The sequence below is a fragment of the Amphiura filiformis genome, chromosome 10 (genome assembly GCF_039555335.1).
Source record: "Amphiura filiformis chromosome 10, Afil_fr2py, whole genome shotgun sequence".
NCBI classification, from domain to species: domain Eukaryota; kingdom Metazoa; phylum Echinodermata; class Ophiuroidea; order Amphilepidida; family Amphiuridae; genus Amphiura; species Amphiura filiformis.
Window position 1 is genome coordinate 20,139,906 of NC_092637.1, and position 20,139 is coordinate 20,160,044.

Below are 20,139 nucleotides of genomic sequence, written 5' to 3' on the forward strand. Positions count from 1 at the left end.
CACAAATTACATAGGACGGTGACGCATCTTGCACACATGCATTGCTATTACCCAGTGTCTATGAATCATACACAGATTTGAGGTCAAAGGTCATTAAGGGGTCACTTCCGGTATAAAACCAAATTCCTTCAAAAAATTTTATAAGCTAAGAAAAACATAGGAGAGTGACGGTATGTGCACACATGAATTATGTTTACCTTATGTATATATGTTATTTTTTGTTTGAGGTCAAAGGTCATTAAGGGGTCACTTCCGGTATAAAACGAAAAACCTTCAACATTTTTTATTTGCTAAGAAAAACATAGGACAGTAACGGTATGTTCACACATGAATTGTGGTTACCCAATTCATATGTGGTATTTTTTATTTTGGGTCAAATGTCATTAAGGGGTCACTTCCGGTCTGAGACGAAAAACCTTCAAAATTCCCCTTCTGCCACAAGTAACATAGCAAAGTGGTGCCACGTGCACCCATGCATTGACATTAGCCAATGTCTATGGGCGTTTTCATATATTTTGGGGTCAAAGGTCATATAGGGGTTATAACACGGCTGTGTTCGTGGGTTAGACCACAGCTAATTCTTTCTTCTGTCGACCTTTACATTTGCTCTAGCACTGACATGCGTACACCGATTTTGACCTAACTTGGTCACAATCATCAATGACCATGCCCCTACATGTCACATGAAATTCGTGGGGTCAAAGGTCAAGTAGGGGTCACAGGGGTCAAAAACGTGATTTCAACTCAAAATGCTACTTCTCCCACAAATTTTGTAGAACAGTAACGCCACTTGCACACATGCATTGCTATTACCCAGTGTCTATAAATCATACACAGATTTGAGGTCAAAGGTCATTAAGGGGTCACTTCCGGTAAAAAACCAAATTCCTTCAAAAAATTTTATTAGCTAAGAAAAACATAGGAGAGTGACGGTATGTGTACATATCAATTATGCTAACCTAATGTATATGTGGTATTTTTTATTTGAGGTCAAAGGTCATTAAGGGTTCACTTCCGGTATAAAACGAAATACCTTCAAAATGCTACTTCTTCCACAAATTACATAGGACGGTGACGCAACTTGCACACATGCATTGCTATTACCCAGTGGCTATGAATCATACACAGATTTGAGGTCAAAGGTCAGTAAGGGGTCACTGCCGGTATAAAACCAAATTCCTTCAAAAATTTTATAAGCTAAGAAAAACATAGGAGAGTGACGGTATGTGCACACATGAATTATGTTTACCTTATGTATATATGGTATTTTTTTGTTTGAGGTCAAAGGTCATTAAGGGGTCACTTCCGGTATAAAACGAAAAACCTTCAACATTTTTTATTTGCTAAGAAAAACATAGGGCAGTAACGGTATGTTCACACATGAATTGTGGTTACCCAATTAATATGTGGTATTTTTTTATTTGGGGTCAAATGTCATTAAGGGGTCACTTCCGGTCTGAGAGGAAAAACCTTCAAAATTCCCCTTCTGCCACAAGTAACATAGCAAAGTGGTGCCACGTGCACAAATGCATTGACATTAGCCAATGTCTATGGGCGTTTTCATATATTTTGGGGTCAAAGGTCATATAGGGGTTATAACACGGCTGTGTTCGTGGGTTAGACCACAGCTAAGTCTAGTTCTTTCTTTCTTTCTTTCTTTTTTTCTTTCTTTCTTTCCTTCTTTCATTGTATCTTTATTTATTTTGTTATTTTTTATTTATTTGTTTAATTACTTACATATACTGTATATTTTTTTATATTTATTATTTGATTTATTCATTTATTTATATTTGATTTATTTATTTATTTATTTATTTATTTATTTTATTTTTATTATTTTATTTATTTATTTATTTATTTATTTATTTATTTATTTATTTATTTATTTATTTATTTATTTATTTATTTTAGTATTTATTTAGTATTTATTAATTTATTTGTTTATTCCTATGTCTCGTTGCAGTCAAAAAAATATGGGACCAAGCTTTATTCTTTCGTCCCGGTTCAAAGGAACCCATTGGTATGATGGAGGTGGAAGGAGTACCATTTCCAACGCCATTTATCAACATGAAGACACTCGATGCTATGAAGACATGGGAAGCCAGACCTGATGATGTGTTTGTGGTGTCCTATCCTAAATCAGGTTCGTTTGATTTTCTGTGTGATTATAATGTTCTTTCCTGTTGACTCTGAAAACTTAATAAACATGGGTGACGGAGATGTATATCAATATAAATAATAATCAACAACAATAGACCTTACAGTGTAAGATTGCGCTGACTCCAATTTTTTTCTTGGTTATCCAAAATGCTTATTTTCAAGGAACCACGTGGACCCAGGAAGTTGTGTCAGCTATATGCTACAAAGGGGATTTAGACGAAGTCAACAAGAGCCACTCAAACTTTCGTATACCGTTTATGGAAGCTCCAATGATCTCCTCAGACGTAAGTTATCACTTTTTTAATCAAGACTTTCATTGAAGCTATTAACGCTATAATTTTACATTAAAGCAATAATATGTGATTAGCATAAAGAACAGATTCCTATTTAAAATATAAGTTTTGTTTTTGTTATAAATGCAGGAACTCAAAATACCCCCTACGCATGAAATCATCGGCAAAATGAAGTCCCCTCGTACCATCAAATCTCACCTACCAGGGCATCTATTGCCACCTGATATCATGAAGAAGAAGTCTAGGATTGTCTATGTCGCTAGGAACCCTAAGGATGTTGCTGTGTCGTACTTCTATTTCCACAACATGAATCCCTCAATATTTAAGTCGTATCCGACATGGGATGAATTTTTGCAAGATTTTAACAATGGAAAAGGTATATGTAAGAAAAATGTCATTTGTCGTAACAAATTTTCCTCCTCGGAATGACCAGGTTGAGTGCATAACATCATAAGAGCTGTGTAAGATCTAGTGGAAAATAGAAATCTGTGATTGGCTTTTGTCAAAACCTCAATTGTGTTCCCTTCATCCAATCAGATTTTTTTTAAATATCGAACGAAAGCTAACACTTCCCCTTAAAAGCACTTTTTCTCATTAGGTCAACAGATAACGCAATTCAATGAATTATAGCAAGGCGAATGTGGAAAATCTGTTGAAAACGATCTATCCAGGCACAATTTTTGACCAAATTGTAGGTTTTAAAAGTCAACACCTCAAGTATTCTTTACAATATTTTTCAAATTTAATGTCAGAGCACACTTATATTGTCCATATACTAGCCTCATTAGAATGAGCAATGGCCAAATCTTGTGCAAAAAGTTACTGATTTCGCCTGTTTTGTTAAACGGTTGTAAATTCAATGAATTATGACTTTTAAAAGAGCGCTTACAAATTGATATGGAACAGCAGCTATAATCAAATAATGTTGAACAAGTTTGTCAACTTTTTCTCAGATAAAAATATGGACGGTGTTATAATATAATTTATCTTCGGTATCATTGCATGCATAACGTATGTTTAGAAGATCATCAAATGAAAAGGCCTACTGGTGGGTGAAAGTCTTCAAAGATGTGAAATAATGTGTCTGCTTTGCAAGAGACTCGCAGAATTCGTTATAGTTGCACAAACCGATTGTTTTATTCTGACATCATTTGGGTCCGATTTCATGAAGCTTGGCCAGTTAGCTACAACCATGGCCAAAATGTGTTGGGACACTTATGGAAAACGTACACTGTAGTATGACCTTATTTCCGTTATTATTAACGTGATAAAGTGGAGGTTTCTTTGGTGTCAAGCCTAAACACTTTCCTAACACCCCAACCCTCCCCCTTCCCCACCCGAATCTAATGTTGGGTGCCACAAGGCTCGTGTGACCAAAAAGTCGAATTCAACATTGATCGGGGAGTGGGGGCTTATTTACATTACCCTATCAAACCGTCCCAACACTTATGGCCAGCATTGTCTCTAAGGTACAAAAAATCAAATTTTAAAATGTGTGTTTTGGCCCATATCTCCTCAACCATAGCTTGGATTTTCATCAAATTTTACATGAAAACGGAGAAACTATTTATCTTTTCACTTATATAAAAATTATTGCATTTTCCTCATGTGATTTAGGGATACGGTCACGTTTTATACGCAATATCATGTATTTTACAGTGCGTTCTGAACATTATTAGCCTATGCCAACTACGTATTTTGCGTAAAATGACGTTTTATTTTGAAAGAGTAGTGATTTAATCGCCAGAAATACATGATATTTGTTGACAGGAATTGATTGAAGTCTTTTAAAAGAGTGATTTTGGGAAAAAAATACTTAAAATTTAAAAAAAGCTAATTTTTAGAAAAAACAACAACAAACTTTAATCATTTTCATCGTTTGCATCAAAAACGTATGTGGTATTTGCAACGAGTATATCGTGTAAATATAATCATAGTCGGCAGGAGTAGGCTTAAATTACATTTTATGACTGAAATTTATTAAAGCGCTTTCAAAGAAACTTATAGTAAGTATAGAAAGTAAAATATAGGTAGACATACAGAAAAAAAGAAGGACGGACATTGGCAAAAATTAATAGAACGACGAATATAATATGATGAAGGATATTGTAAAATAATAACAAAAAGAAAAGAAAAAAGAAATCTAAATAAATTCAGGGGCTCGAACCCGTGTCCACTGCGCCTGTGGCAGATGCCGTATCCATTGCACCACAGAGCTGTGTAACTTCAACAGACTTAAACTATAATATAATGCTATTCAACATGCATGTATATAAATATACGCTCTACACACGATATACAGTCCAAAAAATACATTTTTACGGCATTTGTTTCATTAACTGAATATTTATCATATAGCAGGTGTTGGCTGACATTGTGCTCCACATTTAGTTCAGTTTTGTCCGGGATAAATGACTACGGGACAAAATCGGACGGTATATACTACTTTAAAGAGAAACGAATTTTAATATAATATTACTTTCTTTTTTTTTTACAAACGTGTATATCGTTCGTTTTTGTCCCAAAATCATTTTACCCTGGCCCAAAACTGAAATATATGTGGAGCACAAATGTCAGCCAACACCTGCTATATGATAAATATTCAGTTAATGAAACAAATGCCGTAAAAGTGCGATTTGTTTGACTGTTTATCGTCCGTAGAGCGTATATTTATATACATGCATCTTGTATAGCATTATATTACAGTTTAAGCCTGTTAAAGTAATACAGCTCTGTGGTGCAATGGATACGGCATCTGCCACAGGCACAGTGGACACGGGTTCGAGCCCTGAATTTATTTATATATCTTTTTCTTTTCTTTTTGTTATTATTTTACAATATCCTTCATCATATTATATTCGTCGTTCTATTAATATTTGCCAATGTCCGTCCTTCTTTTTTTCTGTATTTGTTGCTTCATTTTTGGTAAACTGCGGTAAATTGGGAAAACAAGTGTGCATGGGTTCGATTCCTTTATTTGTTTTTTGTTCACGAGATGTTGTGATAACTTTTATTTTCTTCTATAGCTGTAATGTAACATTTTAATTGGTGGAAACAATAATTTTCCATTTTAAAACCCAAGTTTTTGACAGTTAAAGTGACGAATAGTGAACTTAGACAGGGCCAAAATATCGTTTTAAGACATTTTAAGTGACCAGTCCCTAAATGTCAAATGTAGCCATCCAAAATTTATTTGGTAAAGCCACATGATAAGATCTCTAACTGCTCCAAATTTGGTGTCAATATCATATTTACTTTTTGAGTTATAAGCAAAAAACTGAAATTAGATGATTTTTTTTCAACTTTTCAAATACAACCATGGCCAAAATGTGTTGGGACACTTATGGAAAACGTACACTGTAGTATGACCTTATTTCCGTTATTATTAACGTGATAAAGTGGAGGTTTCTTTGGTGTCAAGCCTAAACACTTTCCTAACACCCCAACCCTCCCCCTTCCCCACCAATCAATGTTGGGTGCCACAAGGCTCGTGTGACCAAAAAAGTCGAATTCAACATTGATCGGGGGTGGGGGCTTATTTACATTACCCTATCAAACCGTCCCAACACTTATGGCCAGCATTGTCTCTAAGGTACAAAAAATCAAATTTTAAAATGTGTGTTTTGGCCCATATCTCCTCAACCATAGCTTGGATTTTCATCAAATTTTACATGAAAACGGAGAAACTATTTATCTTTTCACTTATATAAAAATTATTGCATTTTCCTCATGTGATTTAGGGATACGGTCACGTTTTATACGCAATATCATGTATTTTACAGTGCGTTCTGAACATTATTAGCCTATGCCAACTACGTATTTTGCGTAAAATGACGTTTTATTTTGAAAGAGTAGTGATTTAATCGCCAGAAATACATGATATTTGTTGACAGGAATTGATTGAAGTCTTTTAAAAGAGTGATTTTGGGAAAAAAATACTTAAAATTTAAAAAAAAAAGCTAATTTTAGAAAAACAACAACAAACTTTAATCATTTTCATCGTTTGCATCAAAAACGTATGTGGTATTTGCAACGAGTATATCGTGTAAATATAATCATAGTCGGCAGGAGTAGGCTTAAATTACATTTTATGACTGAAATTTATTAAAGCGCTTTCAAAGAAACTTATAGTAAGTATAGAAAGTAAAATATAGGTAGACATACAGAAAAAAAGAAGGACGGACATTGGCAAAACTTAATAGAACGACGAATATAATATGATGAAGGATATTGTAAAATAATAACAAAAAAGAAAAGAAAAAGAAATCTAAATAAATTCAGGGGCTCGAACCCGTGTCCACTGCGCCTGTGGCAGATGCCGTATCCATTGCACCACAGAGCTGTGTAACTTCAACAGACTTAAACTATAATATAATGCTATTCAACATGCATGTATATAAATATACGCTCTACACACGATATACAGTCCAAAAAATACATTTTACGGCATTTGTTTCATTAACTGAATATTTATCATATAGCAGGTGTTGGCTGACATTGTGCTCCACATTTAGTTCAGTTATTGTCCGGGATAAATGACTACGGGACAAAATCGGACGGTATACACGTCTTTAAAGAGTAAAGAATTTTAATATAATATTACTTTCTTTTTACAAACGTGTATATCGTTCGTTTTTGCCCCAAAATCATTTTACCCCGGCCCAAAACTGAAATATATGTGGAGCACAAATGTCAGCCAACACCTGCTATATGATAAATATTCAGTTAATGAAACAAATGCCGTAAAAGTGCGATTTGTTTGACTGTTTATCGTCCGTAGAGCGTATATTTATATACATGCATCTTGTATAGCATTATATTACAGTTTAAGCCTGTTAAAGTAATACAGCTCTGTGGTGCAATGGATACGGCATCTGCCACAGGCACAGTGGACACGGGTTCGAGCTCCTGAATTTATTTATATATCTTTTTCTTTTCTTTTTTGTTATTATTTTACAATATCCTTCATCATATTATATTCGTCGTTCTATTAATTTTTGCCAATGTCCGTCCTTCTTTTTTTCTGTATTTGTTGCTTCATTTGTGGTAAACTGCGGTAAATTGGGAAAACAAGTGTGCATGGGTTCGATTCCTTTATTTGTTTTTGATCACGAGATGTTGTGATAACTTTTATTTTCTTCTATAGCTGTAATGTAACATTTTAATTGGTGGAAACAATAATTTTCCATTTTAAAACCCAAGTTTTTGACAGTTAAAGTGACGAATAGTGAACTTAGACAGGGCCAAAATATCGTTTTAAGACATTTTAAGTGACCAGTCCCTAAATGTCAAATGTAGCCATCCAAAATTTATTTGGTAAAGCCACATGATAAGATCTCTAACTGCTCCAAATTTGGTGTCAATATCATATTTACTTTTTGAGTTATAAGCAAAAAACTGAAATTAGATGATTTTTTTTCAACTTTTCAAATACAACCATGGCCAAAATGTGTTGGGACACTTATGGAAAACGTACACTGTAGTATGACCTTATTTCCGTTATTATTAACGTGATAAAGTGGAGGTTTCTTTGGTGTCAAGCCTAAACACTTTCCTAACACCCCAACCCTCCCCTTCCCCACCAATCAATGTTGGGTGCCACAAGGCTCGTGTGACCAAAAAGTCGAATTCAACATTGATCGGGGGAGTGGGGGCTTATTTACATTACCCTATCAAACCGTCCCAACACTTATGGCCAGCATTGTCTCTAAGGTACAAAAAATCAAATTTTAAAATGTGTGTTTTGGCCCATATCTCCTCAACCATAGCTTGGATTTTCATCAAATTTTACATGAAAACGGAGAAACTATTTATCTTTTCACTTATATAAAAATTATTGCATTTTCCTCATGTGATTTAGGGATACGGTCACGTTTTATACGCAATATCATGTATTTTACAGTGCGTTCTGAACATTATTAGCCTATGCCAACTACGTATTTTGCGTAAAATGACGTTTTATTTTGAAAGAGTAGTGATTTAATCGCCAGAAATACATGATATTTGTTGACAGGAATTGATTGAAGTCTTTTAAAAGAGTGATTTTGGGAAAAAATACTTAAAATTTAAAAAAAAGCTAATTTTAGAAAAAAAGTAACAACAAACTTTAATCATTTTCATCGTTTGCATCAAAAACGTATGTGGTATTTGCAACGAGTATATCGTGTAAATATAATCATAGTCGGCAGGAGTAGGCTTAAATTACATTTTATGACTGAAATTTATTAAAGCGCTTTCAAAGAAACTTATAGTAAGTATAGAAAGTAAAATATAGGTAGACATACAGAAAAAAAAGAAGGACGGACATTGGCAAAAATTAATAGAACGACGAATATAATATGATGAAGGATATTGTAAAATAATAACAAAAAAAAAAAGAAAAAGAAAAAAAAAAAAATAAAGAGGCTCAAACCCATGTCCACTGTACCTGTGGCAGATGCCGTATCCATTGCACCACAGAGCTGTGTAACTTCAACAGACTTAAACTATAATATAATGCTATTCAACATGCATGTATATAAATATACGCTCTACACGATATACAGTCCAAAAAATACATTTTTACGGCATTTGTTTCATTAACTGAATATTTATCATATAGCAGGTGTTGGCTGACATTGTGCTCCACATTTAGTTCAGTTTTTGTCCGGGATAAATGACTACGGGACAAAATCGGACGGTATACACGTCTTTAAAGAGTAAAGAATTTTAATATAATATTACTTTCTTTTTCTTTTTACAAACGTGTATATCGTTCGTTTTTGTCCCAAAATCATTTTACCCCGGCCCAAAACTGAAATATATGTGAGCACAAATGTCAGCCAACACCTGCTATATGATAAATATTCAGTTAATGAAACAAATGCCGTAAAAGTGCGATTTGTTTGACTGTTTATCGTCCGTAGAGCGTATATTTATATACATGCATCTTGTATAGCATTATATTACAGTTTAAGCCTGTTAAAGTAATACAGCTCTGTGGTGCAATGGATACGGCATCTGCCACAGGCACAGTGGACACGGGTTCGAGCTCCTGAATTTATTTATATATCTTTTTCTTTTCTTTTTTGTTATTATTTTACAATATCCTTCATCATATTATATTCGTCGTTCTATTAATTTTTTTTTTTTCCGTCCTTCTTTTTTTCTGTATTTGTTGCTTCATTTGTGGTAAACTGCGGTAAATTGGGAAAACAAGTGTGCATGGGTTCGATTCCTTTATTTGTTTTTTGATCACGAGATGTTGTGATAACTTTTATTTTCTTCTATAGCTGTAATGTAACATTTTAATTGGTGGAAACAATAATTTTCCATTTTAAAACCCAAGTTTTTGACAGTTAAAGTGACGAATAGTGAACTTAGACAGGGCCAAAATATCGTTTTAAGACATTTTAAGTGACCAGTCCCTAAATGTCAAATGTAGCCATCCAAAATTTATTTGGTAAAGCCACATGATAAGATCTCTAACTGCTCCAAATTTGGTGTCAATATCATATTTACTTTTTTGAGTTATAAGCAAAAAACTGAAATTAGATGATTTTTTTTTTTTTTTTTAAATACAACCATGGCCAAAATGTGTTGGGACACTTATGGAAAACGTACACTGTAGTATGACCTTATTTCCGTTATTATTAACGTGATAAAGTGGAGGTTTCTTTGGTGTCAAGCCTAAACACTTTCCTAACACCCCAACCCTCCCCTTCCCCACCAATCAATGTTGGGTGCCACAAGGCTCGTGTGACCAAAAAGTCGAATTCAACATTGATCGGGGAGTGGGGGCTTATTTACATTACCCTATCAAACCGTCCCAACACTTATGGCCAGCATTGTAGCCCTACCAATGTGGATCAAGTTTATTGATATATCTTTCTAGGTGATGTATGTGAAATTGTAAGCACTGGAATATCATGTATATAGGACTAACGGGCTTAAGCCTGCTGCCTGATGGCTTTAGAAGCCTGACAATATTTCAAATTGCTTCCTTTTTTTTCTTTCAGTCTACAGCGGAACATGGTGGGAGCATTATCTGTATTTCTGGAACATACGTCACGAATCAAATGTTCTCTTTCTGAAATTTGAGGACATGAAACGGGTATGTGTGTTTCTTTCATTTCATAGTCAGTCTATAATAGTCTGTATACCTTCCTCGAGTTAGTAATTTAGATATTGTTTTTATTGTATCTCTAATGTAATGATGAGAAGTACATAAAAGTATACATTTTCAGAAAGGAAATGATCCAAGGAATCCAACTAGCATAACAGATTCCTGCACAATTTTTCTCAGTTTTTGAGAAAATCTCAAAATTGGATTTTGACTCGAGGAAGGTATACATACGGACTATAGCAATACTGTTTTTGTAATTTCAGGACCTGAGAGGAGTTGTACAGAAGACAGCAGATTTTCTGGGATATAAATTATCATCGGATGTCATCGATAAAATCACAGATCATTGTACATTTGAGAACATGAAAAGCAACCCCATGACCAATCCCGATACTTTGTTTAAACATGTAGCAGCGGTAATAGCCGCATCAGGAGAGAATATGTCGCCTCCTGGGCATGCTGGACCTCCCCATGGCGACAAACAATTTGATGCATCAAAAGATTCGTTTATGAGAAAAGGTAAGGTCCACAGAATTAAACCTAATTATGTGGTTAGATTGGTTTTACAAAATATTCACTGGTAACCGGTCTATACATATTTGAGCAGAAACCCTTCCCGACAATTAGAACTAGTATTGCTGTAGAGATTCATCAGGTTTGTTATTGTTCAAATATTACAGATTGTTTTTAGTAATTTTACAAAACCAAAATATTGTGGTGAAATGATGGTAAAATCTCACCAACTGACGTTTCATCAGTCTTGTTCAGTCGGATTTCTTCAGAGTTGTGAAGCTCTGCTACTGTGCGAACTAGTGTTGCCAGTCCTTGAGTCGCTTTGTATCAGAGTGTTGTAGAGATTGCTCAGGTTGTAGGTACCCTCGTCTCGGTTCGTGGTGTTATTCATTCCTCTCCTCCTGATCCATATGGATTCCTACAACCCTCTGCTACAAAGCGACTCAAGGACTGGCAACACGAGTTCTCACAGTAGCAGAGCTTCACAACTCTGAAGAAATCCGACTGAACAAGACGGATGAAACGTCAGTTGGTGAGTTTTTACCATCATTTCACCACAAATATTTTGGTTTTGTAAAAACAATCTGTAATATTTATTATAATTAGTATTATTTCAGCATTATGAGTATAGAATAACATATTTAAAATTTGAAGGATATATATAGTACATTATGGCTTTATTAAATAGTTGTAAGAAATTTGTAATGATATATTATATTAAATTATGTGTGTTTTCATCCACAGGAAAAGTTGGCGATTGGAGAAATCATTTTACCGTTGCGCAGAACCAGGCCATGGATGCTCTAATAGAGGACAAACTTAAGGGCACTGGTTTGAAGTTTTGATTAAACTTACTACCACCAACTACAGATTCCAGAATAAAACAGATCTAAATATTTATGGCATTCAAAAATATCATCCTGATTGCCAAACGAAGCATAAAGCATTTTGCACGTTTTCTTATACTTGCGTCACAAAATTTAAAAGTATAAGTAGTCAATATCTTTAGTTAAAGCTAAGATATTACTCTTAAAGCCATAATGTATGATTTCCGTCAAAATTTTCATTAATCTTTACGTAAAACGCTGAAATCATATTAGTAATAACTGCCGGGAAGGGTTGCTGTCTAACATAAGCTGAAATAACAAAGTCAAGTGAAAGAAACCCCATTGGCTATTTTGTTTAACATAGAGCCTGGAGTTCTACATGTATTGGGAACTTAAACACATAATTATGACTTTATGTCAAAATTGCCCTGCTGACCTACAAACACAATTTTGGCCGATTATAGGCGTAAGATGGGACATGTGTAAACATTTCAAATATGCCATAAAATCAGGTTTGAACAAATTAACCAATGAGATCGTACATTATGCTGTAATTTTTAAATAATCTATGCTTTTTTATGTTATTGTTATAATTGGTTTTAAAATAGAATACAAAAATTAATACACTTGCTATAAATTATTAGACTTTATACAAGTCATTTAAAAAATGTATTTGCTTATTTTAACTGATTCCTGAACTCTTGATGCCCCCTATACACAGTGGCGTAGCGAGGGCACGTGCCCTAAGCGCCACCGGTAGGGGGCGCCGAATTGACCAATTCAGCATTGATTCTACGCCCCCTCCAAGTGACGAAAATCATTTTTTTGCGCGCTTCTCGCGCATAAGTTAGCACAAATAATCATTTGAAAGATCAATATAAGACCAAAATCCACTGAACTTCATTATAACCAAAAAAATTTTTCGTCAGGGCGCCATTATGTATCACAGATATATTTTGTAGGTCCTGTGGTTCTTGAGTATGTTGTAAGAGGGTTGAAACAACTACACTTTTGTAAAACGTACATAATTCATTAACAACAATAAATAAAGCAGGTTTTCAAAGTATATGATTTGTAGAATGAACTTTTGCAAAACATCAAAGTGTTATTTTTCAATAGTATATTGATTTAAATAATGAAAATACAATTGAGTTGGGCTGCTTCGACCAGCGTTGTGTACCCTTCAACGATAAAAATGTCAGGAAATAGGTTGAATTATGAAATCATAACCATGATAACGATTATAAAATAAAGTTCTTTAAACTATTCAAAAGGACTCACGGTTTTGAGAGGCAACGGTTACACATCCTACAATCCACGAAAAAAGAGTTGGCACACTTGCACTAAACAATTGAAATGCGTGCCCTATCAAAATTGGAGAGGCGAGTGAAACATACATGCAGTATATGTGAAGTATATGGTTGGCTAAGCAGGTCATAACGTGTACTAATACGTGTATTCGAAATTTCGAATACGCGTAATGGAATAAACCAATCAGCGTTTAGATTCGAGAACGTGGGTTACAATTTCGACCTCGTGAGACTGCTCGCATGTGATATCAACGCAATTGGCACTTGTCCTCGTGCACTAATGACAAACTTCACACTTAATAATCAAAATGCTTATAATTATTATAAGAATAAACTATAAGAAGCGGCAGAAGAATATGAATGAAGATTATTTTGAAACGGACCCGATATAGCATTCATTTCTACATACTTACAAAGTATGTTTTGCATAACTTTTATTTTGCATAAAGAAACACCGCGCGATGTGTGTTGTAAGGGTGCATACTACCAAATTACTGTCCCTCATCATTTATTAGACATTAGGATAATCATCCCTGAAAACAGAAACATACAGTCATGCAGCGTACACTTAAGTGTGAAACATGTGTTTGAACCTGAGGTAGGCCTATACTAGTTTCAGGTTTGAACATACATGAACACTAACTTATGCAGGATACACCCCATGCAACCTCCTACGCATATACGGTAGGTTTGACCAAACACGGAGAAGTTGAAGGTCACTCTGTATATTTATCTTCTACCTGACCAGCATGCAAATCCCTCAGACTTTAGACAACCGCAGGTCAAGGCTACGGTACGTGTTGTTCGGTATCGGCCGCTTTAGGGGCAGGATACGGTCACTGTTCTAATATTCTCTACTTTCAAAGAATAATTCATATTATAATTTATATGTAGCCTAGCCTAATCTAATTTTATATTTGATTATAGTTTATACCTGGATGAATGACAACCTTCACAAACATGTTAACGATTACTTTTTGTGTCGAATTTTCGACTTCGATTATAAAGTATATGAACCAGCCCTAATCACCTATTTTAGCCTGTTCTTGCCTGTGTCAAAATGAACAAAGCAATCATGTATAACAATACGAAAATATTTAAGGGTATTAATCATAGAAAGCATACTTATACTTCTACGCTACTTAAATTTGGTTTGGTATACTCACCAGAGCGCTTTCACCGGGTCAACCGGCGTCTTCAGCGGATTTTATTGCTCAGAAGATTGTTGTTGCTAGTGATGTAGTACTAGGACACCTCCGATGACGTCACAGATGTTGGGCGTAAAACAGGAAGACGTTGTGCCGCCCCTTGGTTCCTAGTACTACATCACTAGCAACAACAATCTTCAGAGCAATAACATCCGCTGAAGACGCCGTGTGACCCGGTGAAGCGCTCCGGTGAGTGTACCAAATTTGAGCCGCGTAGAAGTATAATTTTGCTTTCTATTTACGTTTACTGCTACGTATGTATATACATCATGATATTAATCATGTTAATAATTATGTTAATATATATACACGATCGTTTACGTAGAGATGTATAAACTATTATGTGAAATAATGTAAAATGTGGCTCTTTACTACGGGTGTTCCTGACTTAAAAGTTGGAATACAGAAATAGTAAAGATATAAAAATTAAAAAAAAGTTAAAACAACTCGGGAACTCATGAAGTCTGTTCAATTTTCATGTAGGTATCATTATGCCTCAAATCAGTTGTTATTGTCAAATCAGTGCAGAGTAATAGATATAAAAATTGAAAGTTGAACAAATACACCTCATCCGTGAACTTTTTAAAGAGTCTTTTTAAAGACAATTTTTGTTCATTTACCTAAAATGTTTCCATGTTTTGTTCCATGCAGATTTGAATGACCTTTCGTGAAATCGCCCTATATCTGATATACGTGAAGTTATGCCATAGATAAAAAAAAAATCAGGATGTGGCAATGGCTCATTAGCATGTGTCCAATTCTTAGTTAAAGATGCCGAGCTCCGGGTGAAATCTATCTAAATCTAGCGTCAAATTCTACTGCATCACCCCGTCTGGATGATAGAATTCTATTAAAAAAAATATTGAATTCTAACAGATAGATGTGCAGTAAATACGATTTATCAGCATTTAAAAGAGATGTTACCCAGCAAACACAAAAACGTTTTAAATAAGTTATATTTTGGCTTTTAAAAAAAATAAAAACGTTAATAACATTAAAATGTCGGGTTATATAAAGGTCCTGATAACGTTTTAAAACGTTTTTTATGAACTCACACTACAACAGTATTTTGAAATGTTTTCAAAAAATGTTATTGTAAAAATTTTTTGCAAACATTTTTGCCAAATATTGTGTCACTACTTAAATAACATTATGTTGAAATATTTGAACCCAGCAAACACAGAAATGTTCTTAAAATGGTTTTTTCAAAACCTTTTAATAACATTTAAATGTCGGGTTATATAAAGGTCATGAAAACGTTTTTAAAACGTTATTGAAAATATTTTTAGCAAACATTTTTCGCAAAATATTTTTTCAACCCCAAAATAACATTCTGTTTAGAAAGTTTTGTATCAAGTTTTCAAGAATGTTTTTGGAATGTTATTAAAACGTTTTTATACCATTTATATAACCCGTCATTTAAACGTTTTCTGTAAAACATTCTTGTTTGCTGAGCAGTAGATTATCAAAAAATGTTTTTTAAGGTTATGAAAACGTTTTATACTCTTAATATACCCTTTATATAACCCGACATTTAACCGTTTTCTGACAACCTTTTATAACCTTTTGCGAATGATGTCGAAAACGTTTTGTGTTTGCTGGGTAACTGACCAACATAAACAATCGAGTATACAAATGACAATTAACTACATCTCAATCTTAAAATATTGCAAGCTGACCCACGTGCTTTTCAATTCCAGACACGTCACTGCAACCTCAGTGTGACCTCAGTCAGACGGTTTGGTTCATTGTGCTTTACTCTAACTCCGTAGTCATTAGTGTGTGATTTTCTTTACTTATAAGATCAATAATTCATGGATCGAGTCGAAAGACCATAATTATATATTATATTTGATTGCTGAAGATTGATATTTTTCACAGGACAATATAAGGAGGACATGAAAAATACAAACTTAGATAAATATGGCAAGGTCACGTGAGGTAGGCCTATCACATGTTTTTGTGACTTCAAATACTCACTTGTATTTCATATTTTATATCTGTCATGCATTTCCTTCGTATTGTTGACAGTAAGTCCTAATTTCGACATTAGATCATTGGGATCATTGCGTTGACGCCATCTCCGCCCGTCATGATCGCGACTATAGAGGGCACTTTAACTACCTTCAACAGGTACGATTCGCTAAACTTTACGACACCTTTATCTCTTGGGCCGAGTTGATGTGAATAACCGATCGATACCTTGCCTCACTTTGTTGAGCAGTTACCATAGGGTATTGAATAAAAGGCACTAAATTTAATGACCACGTGACCCATGGGCGCCGCCATACCAAGACCACCAAGTGATCGGTAGATGTGCTACAATGCTAAGAGATAGGAATTTGTCAGACAAATATCATCAAAATTGCTGACAATTTAAAAGGCAACTTATTTATACATAGGGGGATTCTGTTTTTAGTATGTTTTCAAGAACTAAATTTTGAAAGTTTTGACCGACGCAAAAAAAAGTTATCGACGGAAACTCTTACAATGATACTACAAAGTTGCAAAAAAATGACAAATTTGCTAGAAAATTTGGACATGCATCCCGCGTTACCAATTGAAGTACACAGGAAGACCTATAACACCCTGTGCTAAAAAAGGTCACTTTTCCAGAGATCCTGTCTAGACGATGTAATGTCAGCGCCCATCTGGTCACGTGGGCATTAAATTAAGTGCCTTTATTAAATGCCCTAAGACGAGTTCAGAGCAAGCCAACTAAATTCGCCATATACGGCGAATTTTGTTGGCTTGCTCTAAAAGAGTGAATTTTATTTCACTCTTTTACATTAAGAGAGTAGGTTTGCGTCCCGGGGTTTGCGTGCCTAATACAAGAACCGTGAATTTAGTACCACCCCTGTAGTGTTATGTCTGGTTATGCCTTAGTACAAATCGTACAATAGTTTACACTGTGGTATATAACCACTGGAAACATGAACTTAGAACATTTAATGTGAACTCGGCTCGTGACTGATCTTTGACCAGAATACTGTGATATTTGATGATTATATCATTCATGCTACGTTGTATGAACCGCGGTTGATAAAATAAAAGCACAGTGTACCTGGTGTATACTGTGGAAAGATAAAAAAAAAGATATTTTATGTTGACAGAATAAACTACAGTGTATAAAAATTCACTGCATCAGAATTTCTACAGTTTTCTACTTTGCTGACAGAACTTCACGGAAGCGAATTAGCTCGAATTACTCTACCACCACTGTCACCTATACCTGCTGTATAGGTCTACAAATATATACAAGGTAGGTTTATACTGACTGTATGTTGCGCCCCCCCCATTGCCTTATTTGAGCTGGTTTAACCTTTACAGCTCTTTACGCAGTTGCGTTGTTGGGCGTGAATTTTACCGTAGCGTAGTTAACATTTGAATAGGAAGCCCGTTTTAGTAGCAACTGTATGCGTGATGTCCCGCACAACTATCTTATATATAACAACCCTATTTAATTTCATTAGGGTTAGGGCTATAGGGTTTGGGTTATGGCCCGAGGTTATGGTAGCTTATGGTGGCCTTTTCAAACTACGGAAAACAATATTGCGTTTGTGACTCAGGCAGGTATAATAATGCAACTAAACAATGGAAATCAATGACACATGATGCAACTGTTAAATAGTATGCTTTTTGTTACAATGTATTACATCTCCAGGGAGTGATGTTAAGAATTATCGGTACCTAACCGGGCAGTCGGCGGGCACCGATAGTTTTATAGGACCAAATTCGATGTGATGCCTTACTACATGTTGAAGACCGAATTAAAAAGACAAGTTTGCGTAGACATCAGGGCAAACGCGCGGCATGATTTGTTGCCAACCTGCGCAGTACAGCATTTTTGGTCTGGTTGACAGGACCTCATACGCAAACTAGTCTTTTTAATTCGGTCTTCAAATAGGCCGGGAGCCATTGGTGTAGAAGTATTATCTTATTTACACTGGTTGACGTTATTGGTCGGGGTCATAGGGGGAATTTAGCTGCTATTTTCGCACCGCTATATACGACGTTTTCACGTATTTATTGTTGGACCTGAAAGCACATCAGACATATCAAATTGCATTGTGTCCTTCTGATATGAAATAAATGATTTTTTGAAATTCGCGATATAATACACATTTTATGGCAAATGATTAAAAATTGATAATGTTGACATTTAAAAGTTAATAAGGCTAATTATAAATTACTAATCTATATATGGTCGAATCCAACCAAAAGTGTCCACGGGCCAAAAATAAAAGTCCGAAATAAAAATGTCTCCACAATTTGTTCCTTTTGCCCATTGATTGATGACATATTGGCCTTATAGGAACCAAAAGTGCCATTACTAATCTTGAAAAATAAATCCAGGACGTGTGATAGTAAATGTGATATCAAAACCCAATGTTACCTACGAATACCACTAGGATGCTTTCACTATCGCAATACTAATCAACCTAAAACAAATGGAATATTCCCATTAGTGCTTTTTTCGTGTAATGTAGACCACAGGGTGTCAGGAAAATGCTAGCTCAACCAGAAAATATTTGTTTTTATTTTTACAACGCGATCAATATGATCTTAGTCAATTTATGCTAGTTTATTTTTGAAAATGAAGTTTAGGTCAGTTTCTGTATTTTATTTATCAAATGAGTATGAATCAATTTACACATTGTATTAAAACGAGTAGGATATATGTTTTCAAGAATATTAGGAATTATACGCATACACCTAACGCTGTATACAATGAAAAGGTGAAGAAACCCGGGTATTCGTAGGTAACATGAGCGATTTAACAATATCTATATTGAGTTTAGAGGTTTAAATTTTGCTATTATGGTAATGAATTAATAAAATGGTAGTTTTAGATCTCTTTCAGATGGTACGTCCAAATGAATAAATGCTATTACCTTAGATCAAAAAATGTTGATGCTTTTAGCTAGATTTTGACCACTTCATTTTGATATACAAGTAGATAATCAGCAATTTTACATAATAAATAATTGTTGAATGAATCCGTATATGGGTAATAATAGTGTCCTGGGGTACCGCTTAAAGATTTTGACAATTAATTTCCATTGGTAGAGACACTTCATTACACATGTCATGTATTATGCTGTATTCGTAAGTAACATTTCAGTATTTGTAGGTAAGAATTAGACTTTTGGTGGATATCGCAATCAAAACTTCATTTTATAAAGCACTTTGAATGTATTATTTTCTTTATGTGCGTTTATTGATACTTTAGACCCTATCATGTATTAATAATGTCGGTTCACAGCGGTTGAAAGAGGATTGAAGTAAGAAACAAAGGCACTAAAGTGACTTTAATTTGCTTAATTGCACACAAATCGCTTAAAACCGTTATTGCAGACTTGTGAAGTCCATCTTGTAGTCAGTTACGTCTTGTGGCCTTTCGTTTGAGGGCAACTACAATTAGCTTTATACCAGGGTCCATCAATGTGTTGTCTAGATCATGAGACAATGAGAACAGTCGTTTTTCCATGGTATTCGTAGGTAACCTTAGCGAAAACGTCAAAAGTTACCTTTGAATAAATCAATTTGGACACAAATTACACAGAAACCAGAAGGTCGGTAAACATTTAAAATGAAGCACACATGACAGTTGACAAATCCAAGTATTTATCCCTTCTAATCTTCTTTGAATCTGATTTTCTTTCAAATGAGCAGACCGTCGTCTATTTCAGTACATATTTTCACCAATTAAGCCGTATTCAG

At 34.7% G+C, this 20,139-nt stretch overlaps 1 protein-coding gene across 3 annotated transcripts in view; it reads left to right on the forward strand.

Moving 5' to 3' along the window:
- LOC140162625 (sulfotransferase 1C2-like) overlaps positions 1–11,981 on the forward strand; it is a 32,543-nt gene extending 20,562 nt beyond the window's left edge. For 2 of the 3 annotated variants that reach the window (XM_072185897.1, XM_072185898.1), the window contains 6 exons: positions 1,964–2,143; positions 2,323–2,444; positions 2,583–2,829; positions 10,451–10,545; positions 10,821–11,076; positions 11,815–11,981. In XM_072185897.1, the coding sequence (XP_072041998.1) occupies positions 1,964–2,143; positions 2,323–2,444; positions 2,583–2,829; positions 10,451–10,545; positions 10,821–11,076; positions 11,815–11,915 (1,001 nt within the window). In that variant the 3' untranslated portion in view covers positions 11,916–11,981. The remainder of the gene's footprint in view (positions 1–1,963; positions 2,144–2,322; positions 2,445–2,582; positions 2,830–10,450; positions 10,546–10,820; positions 11,077–11,814) is intronic. The other variant, XM_072185896.1, reaches the window with a different exon arrangement.
- Positions 11,982–20,139: the final 8,158 nt, after the last annotated feature.